The sequence below is a fragment of the Hibiscus syriacus genome, unplaced genomic scaffold (genome assembly GCF_006381635.1).
Source record: "Hibiscus syriacus cultivar Baekdansim isolate YM2019G1 unplaced genomic scaffold, ASM638163v2 tig00012523_pilon, whole genome shotgun sequence".
Lineage (NCBI taxonomy): Eukaryota > Viridiplantae > Streptophyta > Magnoliopsida > Malvales > Malvaceae > Hibiscus > Hibiscus syriacus.
Window position 1 is genome coordinate 781,060 of NW_024062285.1, and position 19,600 is coordinate 800,659.

General features: G+C 34.9%; 2 protein-coding genes, 1 long non-coding RNA gene and 1 pseudogene across 3 annotated transcripts; 3 read left to right on the plus strand and 1 right to left on the minus strand.

Annotated features, from left to right (window-relative positions):
• Positions 1 to 393: 393 nt before the first annotated feature.
• On the plus strand, positions 394 to 8,411 carry LOC120205630 (annotated as a pseudogene).
• Positions 8,412 to 9,915: 1,504 nt separating this feature from the next.
• Positions 9,916 to 10,895, minus strand: LOC120205634. Its single transcript, XR_005524043.1, has 4 exons — positions 10,732 to 10,895; positions 10,364 to 10,646; positions 10,228 to 10,279; positions 9,916 to 10,118 (listed from the first exon to the last, which is right to left on the minus strand). It is a non-coding gene; the product is annotated as an uncharacterized LOC120205634 (long non-coding RNA).
• Positions 10,896 to 11,793: 898 nt separating this feature from the next.
• On the plus strand, positions 11,794 to 13,563 carry LOC120205684 (transcription factor MYB3R-1-like). Its single transcript, XM_039205523.1, has 7 exons — positions 11,794 to 11,888; positions 12,005 to 12,059; positions 12,252 to 12,309; positions 12,457 to 12,551; positions 12,658 to 12,761; positions 12,842 to 12,970; positions 13,047 to 13,563. The coding sequence occupies exons 1-7, from the start codon at positions 11,794 to 11,796 to the stop codon at positions 13,561 to 13,563; spliced, it is 1,053 nt and encodes a 350-aa protein (XP_039061454.1).
• Positions 13,564 to 18,089: 4,526 nt separating this feature from the next.
• On the plus strand, positions 18,090 to 18,713 carry LOC120205629 (BON1-associated protein 2-like). Its single transcript, XM_039205490.1, has one exon. It carries the CDS (start codon positions 18,153 to 18,155, stop codon positions 18,696 to 18,698), a length of 546 nt encoding a protein of 181 aa, XP_039061421.1. The 5' UTR covers positions 18,090 to 18,152; the 3' UTR covers positions 18,699 to 18,713.
• The last annotated feature ends 887 nt before the right edge of the window (positions 18,714 to 19,600 follow it).

The following is a 19,600-nucleotide window of genomic DNA, read 5'->3' on the forward strand; positions in this document are numbered from 1 at the left end:
ACCCTAAATTGAAGTATTTTAGAATTTGAGGTTTAAAATGTAATTGAATTATTTTGAAATTTGGGGTTTAGAATGAAATTGAGAAACCTAAATGCAAGCGCCTGAAAAGTTCAGTGACCATATTGCAAACGGACTAAATGTTGGAGGACTGACACATCATCTTCTTCTAACGGTAGTGTAACGGCGTCAAACGACTGGTTACGTCGGGGACCATATTATAAACGGACTAAATGTTAGAGGACTATATTGTAAGTTTTAAAAGTTAGGAGATCTAAATGCAATATTCAGAAATATTCAGTGACCATTACTATACTTTACTCTTTTAATAATTTCCCAAAACAAAAATATGTCAACCAATTATGTAATTTCCTCGTGTATATTTTCCTTTGTCTTTCTTACTTCCCAAACGGGAGAAAAAAAGCATAGATATTTTGTAATTTCGAAATAGAGGGAAAGAAAATTAAGAAACGAAGGAGAAAGTAAAAGTAAGCTCGTGGATTTAATAATTGTAAAGGGAAAAAATAGAAGCAAGAAGGGCCATGTTGATTTGTTTATCAGTCGTGTCATTTTCTGCTCATTTTGGTCTTAAGTTTTTCCTCCAAAACTCCGCCTCTCCCCTACATTTCCGCCGTTTCTCTGATCGGTTTGTCCGCTCTCTCTTTGTTTTCACTTATCGACTTTTATTATCTAGATTATGTATTCGTGCTTTGAATGAGTATTTACTATTCAGTATGTTCTGATTTGCTGCTCTAGAGTTGCTAGTGTTTATTCTTTAATACTTTGTGTTCTTTCTCCAGGTGTTCGATAAAAGGTTGACGAGAATACTTGAAATGCCTTGCTGAAAGTAAAGATCGGTGTGGCCTAGAAATATGGATTTTGCTTGTAGTTTTAACCGTCCGACTCCGACTACGTTCTTTCATGGTGGAGAAGGTACTAGTTATAGGATACTGAATCCATTAGGTCCTAGGTTTAAATGTACAAATCTCAGTTACAATGTTCTTAGTCCCAAGATTGGATCTAAGGATTGGTCCCCGAAGAAAATGAGGAAAAGTATGGCATATGGTGGTTGTTTAAGTTCGAATTTGGTTTTCAGGGGGAAACTCAATAGTCATTTGTGCAGCACATCTAGTACATCATTGTTTTACAGTTTGCATGATGTGTCAAAACTAAGAGGAGTTAGGTCTCATTGTCAAGGTAATGATTCGATAGCTTATGCTGATGGGAATGGTCGGAATGTGGAATTCGCTGAGAGTAGTGATGGGAGTTCTGGTGGTACTGTATCAAGCAGTTCGGGAGAAGAGAGAAACAGTGAAGTGGAAACACCTAGTCTGGATAAGTTGAGGGAATTGTTGCTGAAGGCAATGAAGGAACTGGAAGTGGTACGCCTTAACAGTAGGATGTTTGAGGAAAAGGCTCAAAAAATATCAGAAGCTTCTATAGTTTCGAAGGACGAAGTAGCCAATGCTTGGAATGATGTTAATAGCATGCTTAATATGATTCAAGATATTGTGAATGACGAGTGTATTGCTAAAGAGGCTGTTCAAAAAGCAACAATGCCGCTATCATTACCTGAGGCAAGGCTTCAGGTGACGGCAGACAGTTCTGGGGAGAGTGATGTGGAAATCAATGTTAGCGAAGATAATGGAATACCAGTGGCTGCACAATATGAGATCATAGAATGTCTGGAGAAGCTGGCAAATTGTGAAGCAGAGTTAAGGCACTTGCAGAGAAAAAAGGAGGAGTTGCAGAAAGAAGTAGATAGATTGAATGCTATTGCGGAGAAAGAACAGATGGATGTGTTGAAAGCCGAGGAAGATGTAGCAAACATCATGCTTTTAGCTGAACAAGCTGTTGCTTTTGAGTTGGAGGCTAAACAGTGTGTGAACGATGCAGAAATAGCTCTGCAAAGAGCTGAAAAGTCCCTTTCTAATTTGACTGTTGACACTGCTGAAGCTGCTCAGGTGCAGGTTTTGGGTGAAGAGACGGTTGTCGAGGAAGAGATTAGTCTAGGGGGTCCTAGTGATGTTATTGTTGAAAGAGAAAGGGATGCTTTGGTTAATCGTGATAGTACATTGGTTGCTGAGCCTACAGATGATCTGAGTGATCATGAAAATGGAATGCTGGGTTCAGATTCTCTAAAAGAAGCTGAAATTGAAGCAGAAAAGTCAAAAAGTGTTCAACCAAAGAAATCAGAATCTCAGAAGGAGCTGACAAGGGAGACTTCACCCCCTAATTCCTCAAAGTCATTGTTGAAGAAATCTTCACGTTTCTTCCCTGCATCTTTCTTTTCCTTCACTGATGATGGGACAGAGTTCACCCCATCATCGGTTTCCCTGAGTCTTTTGGAGTCTGCAAGGAAACATATTCCTAAATTGGTTGTAGGAGTACTGCTCTTGGGAGCTGGGTATGCTTTTGAATATTATTGTCTTATTGTGTTACTAATTTAGTCATATCACTCTTTTTGTAAAATTTCTGTATATGTCTTTTGTTGCTTTTTTATAAGATTTGATGCTTGGAAACATGATTTTCCAGCTTTGATCACAGGGTTGCCTTCTATGCTAATCAGGAAGAGAGGAGAGCTCGGCTGATGCAGCAGCCAGATGTCATAACCACTAGTATAGAAGACGTTTCCACAAATGCAAAGCCTCTCATCCGACAGATACAGAAAATTCCTAAAAGACTAAAAGAACTAGTTGCATTACTTCCACATCAGGAGGTAAGTGATCCTACAAAATTTATTAATCTTTCATTTCTTTCCTGTGATCGTAATTGCACTGCATATAGCAGCTTGTCAGAAGCTTATTTCAATCTTTGAATTTCTCAGATGAATGAGGAGGAGGCCTCCCTCTTTGATGTGCTGTGGTTACTTCTTGCAAGTGTAATTTTTGTACCTATATTTCAGAAAATTCCTGGAGGTGACTAACTCTCGATCCATTAGATCATTTCAGTGTGTTGCATTGAGTTGACATTACGCATGATCTTTTTGTCAATTTTGAACCTTTATGAAGACTTTTGGAGCTCATGTTTGAATTCTCTGTTTGCTTTTTATGATGCTTTCTCATAGACTGGAATAAACAGTTATATTTTTGCTTTTCCACTCCTTATTATTATTTCCCCTTTTCTTTTCTCCTTTGGGAATTTTGTACTTGATGCTGTTTTTACTTGTATATTTCTCAAAATTTTAGGCAGCCCTGTTCTTGGATATTTGGCTGCTGGCATCTTGATTGGACCTTATGGTCTTTCCATAATCCGTCATGTGCATGGGACCAAAGCATTTGCTGAATTTGGAGTTGTTTTCTTGCTATTCAATATCGGCCTTGAGGTGGAGTTTATTTTTTGCATCCATAGTTGCAGCTTTATATTGAATTCCATAATTATAAGATGATATCAAATGTGTTCCTATTTTTTGCCTTTTGCAGTTATCTGTTGAAAGGTTAAGTTCCATGAAGAAATATGTTTTTGGATTAGGCTCTGCCCAGGTGATTGAGAAGTTAAATTTTCTGCTATTCACTCGTGTTTTAGAAATTATTTTAACTTTAATGTGATACAGGTCCTTGTGACAGCAGTTGTGGTTGGTCTGGTTGCTCATTTTGTTGCTGGGCAGGCTGGTCCAGCTGCAATTGTGATCGGGAACGGCCTGGCATTATCTTCAACTGCTGTTGTCTTGCAGGTAATTAACATCGGTACATTTTGCTTCAGATGTCATTAATTTTGACATTGCATCATTACCATTACTCTTGTACATCCTGAAGAAGGGCAAATAATATAGCAAGCATTCTATTGCAAAATATTCAAATTGTATTTTTATTTAATATAATGCATCTGTTTACCTCTTATAATCCTCTGTGGCATCTTAAAATCATTGGAAATTAGAAGATAACTTGGATTCTTGCAACTTCGCAAATTCACCTAATAGATTTAAAATAGTATGCCTATGACCTGATTGTATCAGACTTTTGTCTTTTTTATTCTTTTACAACAACATATCTACCACAGAATATAATGAAATCTCATGGCTCCATTCTATGTGCATATAGCTGATATTGTCTTCATTTGCAGGTTTTACAGGAGCGAGGTGAGAGTACTTCGCGCCATGGACGTGCTACATTTTCAGTCCTACTTTTTCAGGTTGTCCTAGGATCTTGAGAAAAGAGATTGACTTCAGGAGGCATTTTTTTATGAATTGAATTTTGCAGTCAGTGATAATAGTTCTTCCTGCAGTTATCATAAAAATGAACATCATGATAACCGATACATGTGTTTCTGCTTCTACAATTTTCTGTCATTTTCTTTTTGTTTTTCTTATTACTATTGTTGAAATCTTATTCCTTATCTTCATATTTTGAACTGACATAGTTACTGTTGAAGTAAACAAAAGGTGAAATTAGTTATCTACTGAGGACAATATGGTAATCGTCCATGCACTTGAGCCATCTTGCTCTCATGGTGATCAAAATGTTTCATTCATGATCAGACTATATCAGCAATTAGGACAAATATAATAATACCTACTTGATGTGTTTGGAATCCCCCTTGTTGTACTTTCTAATTCTACTGTTGCATTTAGTTCATTTAGATGATTTTGGTTACGGTTTTTATTGATCAATATCTCCTTTCCAGGATTTGGCTGTTGTTGTTTTGCTTATACTCATACCTCTTATCTCACCAAATTCATCAAAAGGAGGGGTAAGCTCTAATTCTAAAAAATCCATGTTTATTTCCTTTTTAATCTTCATTTCTCCTTGAATATTCTATTGGTCTTGCTTTTATTTCATGCCATTTACATATATCTAGATTCTTTGTTTTGATAATTGCATAAGCCATAAAGTTTACTTGGTGATCAAGTTTTGATGAATGAACCATAATGTTTTCTTTAGGCTCGGGTTTTGATGAGTGATTTTCCAAGGCTTCTATTAAGAGAAGGCTGCCTGTTCCTTCATCTCCTTGGGGTTTCTTAGTTTCTGTTTATGTTTATTTCTTTGCAGCACACCAGTTTGCTTTAAGGGAGCATGTGCTTTTCCAAAATCTTTTCTTTTCTAATTTGACGTTTGCCTCCACAAATAGTTCTAATGAAATGCGATGAGGTATTTTGGATAGACATTTGCTTCTGGAGATATTTAGGAAAATTATGAAAGAATTTTGATGGCTGAGGCAAGTTAAGAAGTGAAGTTCCCCTTGTCTGGGTTGTCTTCTATATATTCTTGTCATCACTGCCGGTACTTGTTTTATATTGGCACTTTGAGTAATGTAATTTTTCTGGTTTTTAGGTTGGTTTTAGAGCCATTGCAGAAGCTCTTGGACTGGCTGCTGTTAAGGCAGCAGTTGCCATCGCTGCAATTATTGCTGGGGGACGGTTGGTAAGTTTATATCTTAAGACATTCATAAAGGGCTCAGGTTTGGACAATATTTTTTTGTTGTTTTACTTTATTGTAATTTATCCTGTAATATTTGAATTAATTTATCTTCTAATATTTGACTGATGAAAAACTTTGATAATTGTCTATTAGGATCTAAGAGTAATCAAATATAACCTTGTTGCACAAATGTAGTATCATTGAGTGGAGTTAACTGATAGCCTGTGAGAGGTTTGTTATACAAATAGTAAATGCATCTAATAGTCTTTGGTAGTATTGACTCAAGCAATTTACCCACAATTTTCTGAATTCGCTAAGATTGTTGATACCTTTTGTTCTTTCTTGCAGTTACTCCGACCGATCTATAAGCAAATAGCAGAAAATCAAAATGCAGAAATATTCTCAGCCAATACCTCCTTGTTATTGGGTCTCTTCTTCATGACGGTTGGTATTTTATTTGCTGGCATCTCCGTTTTAGATGAACAGAATTTCATTCTTGCTTCAGTTGTAAAAGCTACCTGGTGCTCCTTTCTTATGGCCATTTAGTGTAAATATTATATAACAGTTGTATGACCAAGATTCTTTACTATAACAGTAGGGGGTGATTTTATCTCATAGTTGGAAGTGGGAGAAAACTGAGAGAGCTGGTTGGATAAAGTCTTCATTTCATTACATTACCAAGTTTGGAGAATGATAACACTTGCTTAATTGGCTTTTTTTGGGTTTAGGTTATTGGTACTGCCATAGTTTGATGATCTAGCATATCCAACTACTGACAAATTGACTTTTCAGGTTGGCATGTCCATTGACCCAAAGCTTCTTTTATCAAATTTTCCTGTCATTGCGGGGACGTTAGCACTCTTACTCGGTGGCAAGACTGTATTGGTGGCAGTTGTTGGGAAACTTTTTGGTATTTCAATCATTTCTGCCATAAGGGTTGGTCTTATTCTGGCTCCAGGTGGAGAATTTGCATTTGTAGCTTTCGGTGAAGCTGTTAATCAGGTTTCTTTCTCTATTAACTAACACCAGTTGGTCACAAGATTATCTTCTCATCCACATCTAATAGTTTATCCTGCATTTGGTAACTTTTTATTTAAACTTTTGGGCCATTGGGTTTTATTTTATTTTTTTCAGTGTAAGGTTTATTCCGTAATATTTTGGGATATCATTAATTGTATCATATATCTTAGGTAAATGGGCATGCTTTGCTATTAATCAGTAGAGATCATTGTTCTTTAAATATGAAATCCAACTTCCAAGTTCTAATAATGAATTTTTTTTTAATGCTTATGCAAGTATTAACGGGCTTTTCTTGGCAGGGAATAATGTCTTCTCAGCTATCCTCATTGTTGTTCCTTCTTGTGGGGATTTCAATGGCCCTCACACCTTGGCTTGCTGCCGGAGGCCAATTAATTGCCTCACGTTTTGAGCTGCAGGATGTTCGAAGTTTATTGCCTGTTGAGAGTGAGGTAACATGTCTAAATTGAGGTTGCAAGTTTTAATTTACCCCCTCATTTGTTTGAATAACTAAAGCAGGCCTTCGCATGGTTCTTTGAGTGAACTCCATGGTTTGTTACATTTTGAGGTAGTAGCAAATAGATATGGGAATAAAGCTTCATTGATTTTGCAATAAAAGTTATTTGGGCTGATTATGATCAGATATTAAATATTGGAGGGAATGTGAAGTATCTGTATGCAGTAAATATCCATCCAATATGTTAAGCATCCAATTTTTTAAGTAATGGGATCACAGATAATTACATACTAATCTGTCTCTGACTTGTATTATTTCCAGACTGATGATTTGCAAGATCATATTATTATTTGTGGCTTGGACGTGTTGGCCAGGTATTTATATATTTACTCCATTGAATTTGAAAATTTACTCTGAAAATGTTAATCTGATGAACCTCCTCTCTAATTAGTTAATAGTGAACATATGTTTGTAATAATGTCATTCTCTTTTTCTCTGGGTGTTTTCAGATCATAGCTCAGCTTCTATCAGAACGCCTAATTCCATTTGTTGCTCTTGATGTGAGGAGGTAACAAGAAAATTTATTTGAATGAATATTTGCTTTTTTTTTAAGAAATAAGGTAATGGTAAGAGACTAAAATTAATGTTCTGCACTTTCAGTGATAGGGTGGCAATGGGGCGTGCCCTGGACATTCCGGTTTATTTTGGAGATGCTGGTAGTCGAGAGGTAAGCAAAATCGGTTTGAAATAACCCAACTCGTAGATCACTATTTGACTTCCTTTATACTGGTGAACAGGTCCTTCATAAAGTTGGTGCTTCAAGAGCATGTGCTGCAGCAATAACGTTGGATACTCCCGGTGCTAATTATAGAACTGTTTGGGCTCTGAACAAGTATTTCCCTAACGTAAAAACATTTGTCCGTGCTCATGATGTTGATCATGGCCTTAATTTGGAAAAGGCTGGGGCTACGGCTGTAATATTCTGATACCTTCTACTGAAATTTCGTTATTTTCAAGTCTACAGTTGGCAGCTGCTGTTCTTGCGCAGGTATGATGCATTGTTTTCGTACTATGAGCATCCTCGTTTCCCTTTTGCTTTCGCTGGCAGTAAAGGATCTGTTTTGGCATTGCGCAACTCTTGCTATGGCAACTTACTAATATGATTAAAGCTGGAGAGTTTAATTTGTTTTTCACCCATTAATCTTCTATTTGTCGATATCTTAAAGCGTCTTCTGTGTTTCTTTTTGCAGGCTAAACTGCCCACATCGGAGATTGCACAATTGCAGTCCCCCATCTTGCGGAGCTAACAGAGGTACTCCCTACAACCCTACTCTCCTTTTCGTAGCAGAAAACTAAAATCACTATATCGCCTTCATTTCTGTTGGCATTCATACCAAACATTTTACCGTAATTCGTACATGTTTCCATTTTCACAGCTATGCCAAGCTAGCGGAAGTTCTCTTGGTTATGGATTTTCTCGAGTCACGAGTAAATCCAAAACGCAACCGCCGGATTCTTCAGATGGAAACCTTACCGAAGGAACTTTGGCGATATGTTAACCCCCACCCCCCACAAGGGGGAATAAAGAACTGTATAGAACTACATGCCTCCCCTTTGTTGTAAGCTGTACAGAGATTTTTCAGCGATAATTTCTAAAGGGGCTGATAACTTTTTGATGAATCCTTCGTTAATAATGTCTAAATGAAAAGAGATGTCACCAAATAATATACGGGAAAGGAACAATTTCATGTTGAATTCTCAAAGATGATATTTGTCCCATCACTAGACAATCCTTATCCTACCTGATATAAATGGATATTATTCAGTAAATAATTGAAGATGAATAATAATCCAATATTTAATTAAGGGTAAATTATATTGTTTCTCATTGAACTGCACTCTCTCTCATATTTTTCTCACCCAACTTTCAATTTGATTAATTTGCTCATTAAACTTTACAATTGAATCATATTGCTCACTCAACCGTTCTCTCTAACAGTTGATGATGTGCCCTTTTTATTATTATAAAATAATTAAAAAACAAAATAAAAATATAAGGTGGCGGGATTCCACCATCGTCGATCGTCTTATATGGTGGTCGTTTGGTCCTAAAATGGGATGGGTCGCTTCGCATCGACACCTTGAGTCTGAATTTGACCTCCATTTTGTCGGAACTTACTCCGAAGTCCACGAATTTGGGATTGAAAGTGAGGAAACTGAAACATTTCAATCCAAATCCACGGGTTATGGGGCATTTTCTAGTGAAACAAGCATCAGATTCGGACTCAAGGGGTCTAGAAGAACCGACCCATGAAATTTGGGATCAATTGGCCACCATCTATGGTGGCCGGAATGAAAATGACGTGCTGGCCAGTAGAGAGAAAATGAAAAATAGAAGGAAAAATGGTAAATCACATCATGAGTCACTGAACTTTACTCTCTTATTTTACTCACCAAAATGATGTCGTTTTGGAGTATATTTAAATTTTTCAAAATGACGTCGTTTTGGAGTATATTTAAATTTTTCAAAATGACGTCGTTTCGGAGGTCGATGCTAGCTGGAATGAAAATGACATGGTGGCCGGCAGAGAGAAAAATGAAAAATAGAAGGAAAAATGGTAATTACACCATGAGTCACTGAACTTTACTTTCTCCTATTTTACTCATTGAAACGACATTGTTTTGGAGTATATTTGAGTTTTTCAACATGACGTCGTTTTGATGCCCGTGTCGCGTCATAACGCCGTTAAATAGTTAATGGCAGAGTGAGCAAAATGATTCAATTTGTAAAGTTTAGTGAGCAAATTGATCAAATTGAAAGTTGGGTGAGAAAAATAGGAGAGAGAGTAAAGTTCGGTGAGGAATGATGTAATTTACCCTTTAATTAAAAAGGTGTATTTGGGTAAAAGCCTATATTCTAATTTATGTATTATTTACTTTGCCTCTTGGCTACAATGTAGATGTATTGTATGTTATTTATACACTAAAAGATAAAAATTGCTGCAACCACAATACGGTAAAGGTCCAAAAGTGAATTCGATTTCCTCAACTTGTAGTAAAAGAATAATCGTGACACAGAGTCTCTGCAAGTTCTGAATAAGCAAATTTTAACCAATTTGACGAGAACTATATATAAAAACTACGTACTTGAGCAAGCTCCGGCTTGGCACTTATTCCTCTATTAAAATACGTGACACAAATAGATAACATCAAGATGAAAAATGGTGTCGTTCAAGGGTTGCTTAGGGAGAGTGCTTTGCACTGCTGCACTGTGTCATCAGGACTTGTAACTTCATGACCAAAACAAATATGATGTTAATCATCCTGCCCACAACATATTAAATCATTGAACATTGAAGATCTGTGTGTAAATTGTTCGAGTTCGAGATAGCAACTCACCTGTGTGTCCCACTGTTCTGTTCGATTCATAAATTTCATGATCATTCCCTCCCTGATTAACGTTGTCGAAGATAAAGGCTGAAGTAATTTATGAATCATATAGAATGGAGGACCAAAGAAGTGGAATGGAACCAACCTTGTATGTTTTGTCCCCAAAGAAGTGGATTTCTGGAAAATCTTCAAGATATCTCAAGCGGTATGTTTTGTCCCAGCCCCGGGGGAAAACCTATTACAAGCAAAATGAAGCAATAAATAATCGACGACTCCTTTCATCATTCTTGGTAATTTAAAACGTTTAATCACGAACCATGTGCATTACTCACATCAAAGCTTATTTTCCCTCCGATGGAGAACGTTAAATTCAGGTGAGCAAACTTTTCTCGAAGCACAGAAACCATTTCCGGGCGAATATTCTGAACCTGAAATCTCATGTATTTAGGTTTGTTTAAGCATATGCACCTAAAAGTACTGATTCCATATCCTTTAGATTTGTATTTTTTATACCTTGTCATACTTCTCGAATTCATCCCTTTCTTCTTGGCTGCAGTTTCGTCCGATTGGAGATACATTGAGCATCCCACTTCGGAATTCTATGAATGTACCCCTAAACCAAAGAAAAACAATAAAGAGGTTGCGTCATTCATCTTGGACGGTTAGAAGAATAAATAGAGTTGCGCTAGAGTTTGAAGTATGAACACCATTCCTTAAGTTTTCTTGCCTTTTTATTGGGATATCCAAGTTAGCAATATAATGCAGCGTGAAGTTTATAAATTCCTGCACAATCATTTGCAATGAATGAACAAATAGCATACAACATCAAGCTCTCGGCACTAGACTATTACTGCCTATCATTCAACCACCACTTAAAATATGTTCAAATTAGATATTGTACTTCAGATATACAAGAGTGTTAAGATAAAAGAGATTCACAAATAATAGTCAGTGGGGCTTACGACATTGGGAATATGGTTTGGAACAAAGGCTATGGAGAACTACTTAAACTCTTCCGTGATCACCAAAACGAGTTAGCTGGTCTCGGTATGGCAGGACTCTGATCAAGTTAAGGAAGCTGGAACTGATGTTTGGAGTTCATCCCGGTCATGATCATGCGGATCCGTTGTTCCACATGTAAGCCGTCAAAGAAGTTTGCATCAGTATCTTTAAACCTGCAGAAGTATGGGGGACACATCAGCTCATGTTCCTGCTAAACTATGATTAAAAAAGAGAGGAAAAAAAAGCAAACTTTTAGGACTCTACTTCTTATCCTTCTGTTCTTGTATTTATCTGCTCATCTCTTCATTTTATTTTAATATTTTTAAAAGAAAAGAAAAGCTTTAGCAAGGAGACTAACAAAAACCCAAGTGTTTGATTTTGTTTCTCTTTGAAAGAGAAAACCCTTTTGACCACTAAAAACACCATTAGAATTAAAATCTAAGTTCCAGTTCTGCATTAGGGTTCTTTTAATAATAAAAAAAAAGATCTGTGCCTATGCCTTGCTGGTTAAGGTTTGATTAGGGTTTTAGAAAAAGCAAAACTTTTTTGGGTATTGGAGTATTTTTTTAGAGCATGAAACCAGCTAAGGAGGAAGGTGATACTGATAATGCCACGAGCATTGCTGATAAAACTTATAATGCAGTTCGAAAGACAGTTTCTGTTCAAGGGTTTTCTTTTATTTTATCCTTCCAACTCTTTTCTATAGCATTATGAATCTGAATTTTTCATCATAATATACATATATATATATATCCTTTAAATTAGAGTTCTACTGTTTATTTAGGAGGAACTCAGGTCCCACTAGACGATCAACTAAGGGAGGTTGGACAGAGGAGGAGGTCAGTATTGGGTAGCTTATAAGTTATTTTAAATATATATATATAATAAAAAAGTAGCTGACCCTATTCTCAATGGGGTGAAGGGAGGTAAGGTAGTAGGTTGACTCCAACGTCAGGTTGAGAGCTGCTTTCGTGATTTAGTTGAAGTAATGCTTATTTTGTTTAGTTATCTTCCTTCCATTTGTAAAACAGGACAACATGTTGACCATTGCAATCCAAAGGTTCAATGGCAAAAACTGGAAGAAGATAGGTACATGTGTGCTGGTGTTTGAATGATTTTAGCTGTTGCTTTATGTTTCTACTTCCATTGAAGGAACTGGAATGAAGTGCGGCAGATCATAATCCCTTATTGTGTCCTGTTGCATCATCCGTTGTTGACATCATTTGCATATTGCAGCCGAGTTGGTTCCCCATAGAACAAATGTTCAGCCCCTACATCGATGGCAGAAGATTCTTAATCCCGACCTCGTTAAAGGACCTTGGAGCAAGGAGGTGTTAATTGAACAATGCTTCTCTTCGCCTTTTTATTTATTCGAGACGAGCCTGTCTAGGATCATATATGACAGTGCTTCATTCTTTTGTGTTTCTGGTCTCTCAGGAAGATGATATCATCTTTGAGCTTGTGGGGAAGCAAGGGAAGAAGAAGTGGTCTGAAATAGCTAAAGATTTGCCAGGCCGCATCGGCAAGCAATGTCGAGAAAGGTTCCCAGTCATATAGCTTTAAATAGCTCTGTTTGGTTTTGTTTTCATACAGATGAAGTAAAAGCCAATTGTTTATCCAGGTGGTGCAATCACTTGAATCCAGATATAAAGAAAAGTGCTTGGACCGAAGAGGAAGAGCTGATTCTTATCAGGGAACATGGAATGTATGGGAACCGGTGGGCGAAGATAGCGAAGCTTCTTCTTGGAAGGTATGTCCTTAAAACCATCCAATGGATATCTGAAGAGGAAGAAATCGAGCAACCACCTTTGTTTTCAACATTACAGGACAGAGAATTCAATAAAGAATCTCTGGAACTGCTCAGTGAGGAAGAAAGTAGAGCTACTGGCAGCTTCTCAAATCAATATAGGCAATCATGGAACAAGTATAGACTTCTATGCTGCAAATGATCTAATTAGACCGTCTTCTTCAAACGACCATGCACATGGTCCGAGTATTCAAAACCACCAAGTCCATTCTTGTAGTGCTCTGGAACCCGAAAACTGTAATATCAGAGTTGGTTTCTTAAGCTATGAGTCGCTTCGACCGAAGGATTCGAATACTTACACGACGACCGGTGAGTTTCCTGATACGGATGGCTACGCCGGGACGGCATCGAGTCCGGAATCGAAATTGAGAAATGCAGCCAAGAGTTTTAAAAACATACCATCGATCATTCGGAAAAGAAGCTCTCAAGCTAGAACACAATCCGGCAATGACAATGCAAAGGAGCTTTTTCTATCTCCAACCAAGTCACCCAAACTCCAGACCACAGATGCTGTAAAATCTGTAGAGCGAAGCTAAAATTAAAAGGTCTGTTCCGATTTTTTCGTTAGCAGAAATCCAATTCTTAGTTATACTCAATATTCATATTGAATTCGAGTAATGAATGAGCTCATTCACATGACGCTTGAGCTTACCAAACTCTTAATTACCGTAACTTTTTTTTTATCTGTTATATATACTCTCTACAATTTGATAACAAACATTCAATCAATCTACTATAATCGTTGGTGTTCGAATCGTAACTTAACTTTTAACTACTGAGATAAATTAATTCATGTAACTTAACTTTTAATAAAGTTTCGATTAAATTAAATCTTGTTTTGAATAATAGATTTTTATTATCAATTAAGAAACATCAAATTTATTAAAGTTGGACTTAAAACTAGAGGTGTTCAAACGGTTAATTCGGTCACCGACTGAATCCGACTGAATCGAATTACAATTAATCGAATTTTTTCTTTAACCATTAATTGAATCGAATTTTTTTGAAAATATTAACAAACCAAATAAAGTTTAGTTATTTCAGTCTGTTAACTGAATTAACTAAAATTATTTAGGTTATAATTTAATTAATTATTAATAATTTAATTAATTATTAATAATTTAATGAATATAATGTGATTAAAAAATAATTTAATCTTAATTTTTAATAAATTTGAGCTTGAAATATATATTTAATATTTAATAATTTTAATTAATTCGATTAATTAATTAATTCTGAACTAAATTAATCGATAATTAAATATTAAAAAAATTAACCGTTTCTCAATCTAGCTAATAAGGTGGCCGACCAAATAATATTAACGAATACTGGTTGTGTAACACGTGGACGCCCGTATTCCAAAACTGCTGACAAGAGAGTGGTGATGTATGGAAGAGGGCCAAGATTCTCTCAAGTTTTTAGTTCATCCAGTTAGCCTAAAGTCTCCGCTGTTCCCTCGTCAAAACACATTTAAATCAAGGGCAAACTATACACTGTAACAATCAAAATAGATAATTACCAAAATCTTAAAATAATTTGATTTACGATTATTGATCTTTTTTAAATAATTTAATCTCTTGTTGTGATTTATTTTAACGATACAATCAGATATTTAATTTTTTTTATACATAATCCTTATATAATTTTACAATATTAAATATTTTTTTAATAAAACTGACGATTTCTATTTACATAAAAAAATAATTGATAATATTAAATTAGAAATTTAAAATAGATAACAAACAACCCTTATATAGTGTATACATTTTTCCAGCACATGTGATAAAGGTGGCATTACTAGAAGCAGTACTTAATAAAAAGAAGACAAATTTTATAAAAATAAAAGTGCAAATCACGTTGGTTTGAGGGACCTGTTTCGGAAGTAATGACGTGTTTTCCATCCATGACCCTCCGTACACTCTCGATCGATCATATGCACAACTTTGCCACTTGACTCGTACCCGATTACAGGATCGGAACGAGTCGAGTCGATTTTTCAATCTATTCAACTTGATTTAACATAAATATTATTTTAAAAGAATTTAATTTGATATGATCATATTAGATCGAATTGAAATTTATTAAATTCGAATCCCGTATCTTATTTGGGTTCGTCCATCAAAAACCCAATGATTTTTAAAATTATTTGTTCTAATTAATTGTATGATAATTAATTAAAATTCAAACAACTTTTATAAAATGAAGATTTTAGATTAATAAAATTGATTTTTTGAAATTAAGATAAAGCTTTTGACAAGTTTCCTCCTAATCCCATTAATGAACCTTGAATTTTCCCAACGCCGTTTCCTCCATCCGTCGTTGAGATAAATTCCGGTTACTTTATATTTAACTTTCAGAGTGACTAAAGTATAACGTCTTAAAAATTTAGGGTTTATTTATATATTTTACAATAAAAAATATACAAGTTGGCATTTTTAATGGATTAACTGTCAAAATTAACGGTCCGTCACTGCTGGACTCATTTTAAGTAACGAAATAAAACATTATGTATCAAATTAGAATGAAAAAAAACGTTAAACTCTAAACTAAAAAGATAGACATAGATTGGATACCATTTATATATTTAAGCCCTTTAAAATATTTAGCATTACTTGTCGACATCAAATGAGAACTTTATTTCAAAGTGGTAATGGCAGTTCCTTCCCAAGTTACTGAGATTATAATATTCTAATTCTTACTTTGATTTTATAATTCTCAAGTCTAATTAAAGAAAGTGTAACCGCTAGCCTTTGCTTACCAAGTTTTTATTTTTGTTGCGCTCCAATTTTGTTTTGATTTTGATTCTTATACTACTTCTTTTACCATAAATAATTTATAAATATAAATAAATCAGACACAAATCAAACAAAATTACGAAATCATGTTTTGAATATACGCCAACGGTAACGGATCTAAAAATATTTTTTTAAGGTAGACACACATATGTTTATGGATACAAATAAAAAATTCAAGGACACCGTCTGTAAAATAAGTAATTAATTAAAAAAAATTCAAATTTCAGGATAGTACTTATCCACCTACATCAAACTATGACTCCTCCATTATGTATGAATATGAGCAATAATATTAAATAATTAAGAACATTTAAATATATATATATATATATATATATATATATATATAGAACGCGGGATCTTTCACGTATTAATAAATAATTAAAACCGACTTACATACACAAACACATGTTTTTCCTTGTCAGTTTACCTTGAATAAAAGAATTAAAAGAAGGAAAATTCAAACTAGAGATTTGTCATTAGTATAAATGTGAACTGGAACCGGTTTTTGTTCCAATTGAAACGATGGTTGAAACACTGTTTACTTACGTTTTTCTCCACGAATTTCCTTTAAAAAAAGAAGTAATTAATGAGTAAATTTTACTTTTTAAATATATATTTATAAATATATGATAAAAGTGTAAACTTTAATAGATTAAATCTCATCTACTTGTGATTCAAATCTTAAATTCGAGTATGAATCAAGTAGTTTCCGTGATAAAAAAAATTATTATTTTTTGAAGATCTGAATTCGAACATCATAGATGTCAGAGGTGTGAGCATTCAATATCACTTACTCTATATTAATAAAAAAAATTAATTCTACATATTAAATATTAAAAGCAAAATTGAAGGATTAAATGTTAAATTAGTTGTTGATTTACGGCGACGGTGGGTATAGAATATTGAGACCGCAGTTCAATCCAAAATTGAATATCTCCAACCATGCCACGATCGGGCCACGCTCCCGTGCTTATCATTAAAATGTGGATCAATTTCACCAAACATCCTTAAATTAGTTTTAAAATTTAAAATATTCTAATTGAATCGTTAAAGTATTAATCACATCCTTTTATTAATATAAATATGAATTGAATATTAAATAACAACTCGAATCTACATAAATCACGTTTAACACTAAATTTTAAATACATGTCTACCTATTATATAGATAATTCCTTTACTTTTTTTTATGAAAAGCGACCAATATATTCTAACTATGCTCCTCCTTAGTATCAATGGCTAAACTTACAAATATTGATACTTTGAAGATTTATTTAAGAACGTTTGGAAGTTGAAGGACTAATTTACAATTCAATATATTGTTTGGGGATGGTTGAATGAATTAGCCATTATTATATACACATGGGATAATTTAATGCTTATTACATTTTTGGGTAAACTAATTTAAATATCATCAATCTTTAAGAGTTGACTCGTTTATACCACCAACGTTTTAATTTTGTCAATTTTAGCACTGATATTTTACTTTTAAGTGCAATTATGTCGCTCCGCCGTTAATAATTTAATGACACGGTAACATGACAGCTCTGTGCCATGACGTTGCTGACGTGGATGTCTAAAAGGACGTCATTTTGTTGACATAAATAATATTAATTTTTTTAAAAAATCATAAAATTCCTAAAAAAAACCCAAAAATCCCCGTGTCCAAATCAGACTATCATTTTTAGGGGTTTGGGGAAATTGGGAATATTAAAAATTTTAGGTGTTTTTTGAAAAAGAAATATTATTTTTATGAATATAACAAAAATCTTAAGTTAGTTGAGTGGCTAAGCTTTAATCTTTGTATCTGATGGTCTAAAGTCCAAATCATACTAAACTTAAATTTAACTAAATCTCTTCAAACAAAACTATGTTGTTTTAGCTTTTTTAAGCATCAAAATAGTTATCTCAAAACGGTCTCATTTTGGTGAGGCTTCCACGTTAGCAACATCATGTCACCGCGGAGCTTCTATGTTATTGTGCCGTTAAATCATCAACGACAGAGTGGTGTAATTACACTTAAAAGTAAATGTTAGTGCTAAAATTAAAAATACTGAAATGCTGGTGTATAAACGAATCAGCTTAAAGGTTGGTGGTATTTGAATTGATTTACCCTACTTTATAGTCTGAAGGGGTAAAATATTAAAAGTCTAGCGTGAACCACCATCTCTTCTTCCACTGCCTTTCTCGTCAACTTCCTTTATGTGTGTTTGTTTATATATATATATATATAACTCTTTGTAACGATCCTTTAGTCCCATCGGCCGTCGTCTCTCAAATTTCTGTTTTGCTTTTCTTTCGTTGTTATTCCTCTTTTGTTCGTTGCAATGGAGACCGAGTCTCGCACTCTGGAGATCACAATACTGTCAGCAGAAGACCTTAGGATCGGCAACAAACCGGTCAAGAAGAACGCATTCGTCATCGTTTCGATCGATTCTTTCAACAACAAGGCCACGAAGATCGACAGATACGGCGGGAGCTACCCTTCGTGGAACGACAAACTGGTGATGGACATGCCGATGCAAACAAGCTTCATCACCTTGCAAGTCAAATATTGCAAGGGCTCTTCGGGAGGGGAAAAACCCGTGGGGTTTGCTAGGATTCCGGTGACGGATTTCATCGGAGGGTATTCGCCGGAGACTTGCTTGCAGTATTTGAGTTATCGGTTGAGGGATCCTAAGGGGCTGAAGAATGGGATTATTAATATTTGTTTGAGATTAAAAGAGGCTTTACACGGTTGTTCTTCCCAGGCTGCAGCTGCTTCGGCTAGTGGTATTGGGCTGGGGATTCCCATTGATGGACGGAGAGATCTTGGAGTGGTTACTGGGATTCCAATTTGGAGTGGCTATCCATCTAATTCTTTGAGTAGGTAGATTTCATCAAATTGAACCTAATTTTTACAAATATGCATACATTTTATACCTATGATAAAGTTTTGGGTAAACTACGGCAGAGGTCACTGAACCATACTTCAATGATTCTTTTGGTCAATGAACTTTTAAATTATATAACACTCGGTTATTATTTTGAATTGTTACAAAATGCTCATTCAATTTATTGAATCATTACAAAATAATCATTAAATTTATTAAAATTTCGCCCCTCTTTACCTTATTTAGGCCTCGAAATTGTTTAGTACATTCATCCTATCCCTTGAAATCCGTTGGTCGTTTTGACTAACAGAACCGTGAGTCTTCTGCGTCTGTGGATTAAGGGATTATGTTAAAATATTTATTAAACACAATGATCAAAACAAATTTCCAAATTTTTTTTATTTATTTCAATAAGATTAAGGGATTGAGTCAAAATTTAAGATTTTTTTTCTAACCATGGTATTCAACAAATATTTTAAATATTTTATTATTATTTTTTAATAAATGTCACGTTATCATCAAGTCACGTCAATAATTATGTTCAAATTTCATAGTCAATTTGTGCATGGGAAAAATGGTGGTATTAATATATGTAGTATTAGTGAGGATGGTGAATGTCCAGTTTCCTTGTCTCTTATTTCTGGTGAACTTCCCTTGAACGAATATGATGCATGCTTGATTGCCGGTGCCAGTCTTTGTTGGTTCTAAAAACTCAGTTTCCTTGAAAAACAGAGATGGGTCATGGGAAACTTCCATGGATTTCAATACCATAGAAACAACACCAAGTGAACGGCAAGTCGTGAAAAAACGAGACAATAATTAGCTAATTGTTTTCAAAGTGACAATGATATTTGATCAATTCATGCATGGTCGGCAGTCTACCAGAGCATGCAAAACATTTT

What these genes read in the sequence shown, in the direction of transcription:
- LOC120205684 (XM_039205523.1), top strand. Translation starts at nt 11,794, where the DNA reads ATGAAACCAGCTAAGGAGGAAGGTGATACTGATAATGCCACGAGCATT. An exon ending in CAAAAACTGGAAGAAGATAG is followed by an intron (nt 12,310 to 12,456) that starts GTACATGTGTGC and finishes TGCATATTGCAG; the next exon opens with CCGAGTTGGTTCCCCATAGA. An exon ending in GGCAAGCAATGTCGAGAAAG is followed by an intron (nt 12,762 to 12,841) that starts GTTCCCAGTCAT and finishes TTGTTTATCCAG; the next exon opens with GTGGTGCAATCACTTGAATC.
- LOC120205629 (XM_039205490.1), top strand. Translation starts at nt 18,153, where the DNA reads ATGGAGACCGAGTCTCGCACTCTGGAGATCACAATACTGTCAGCAGAA.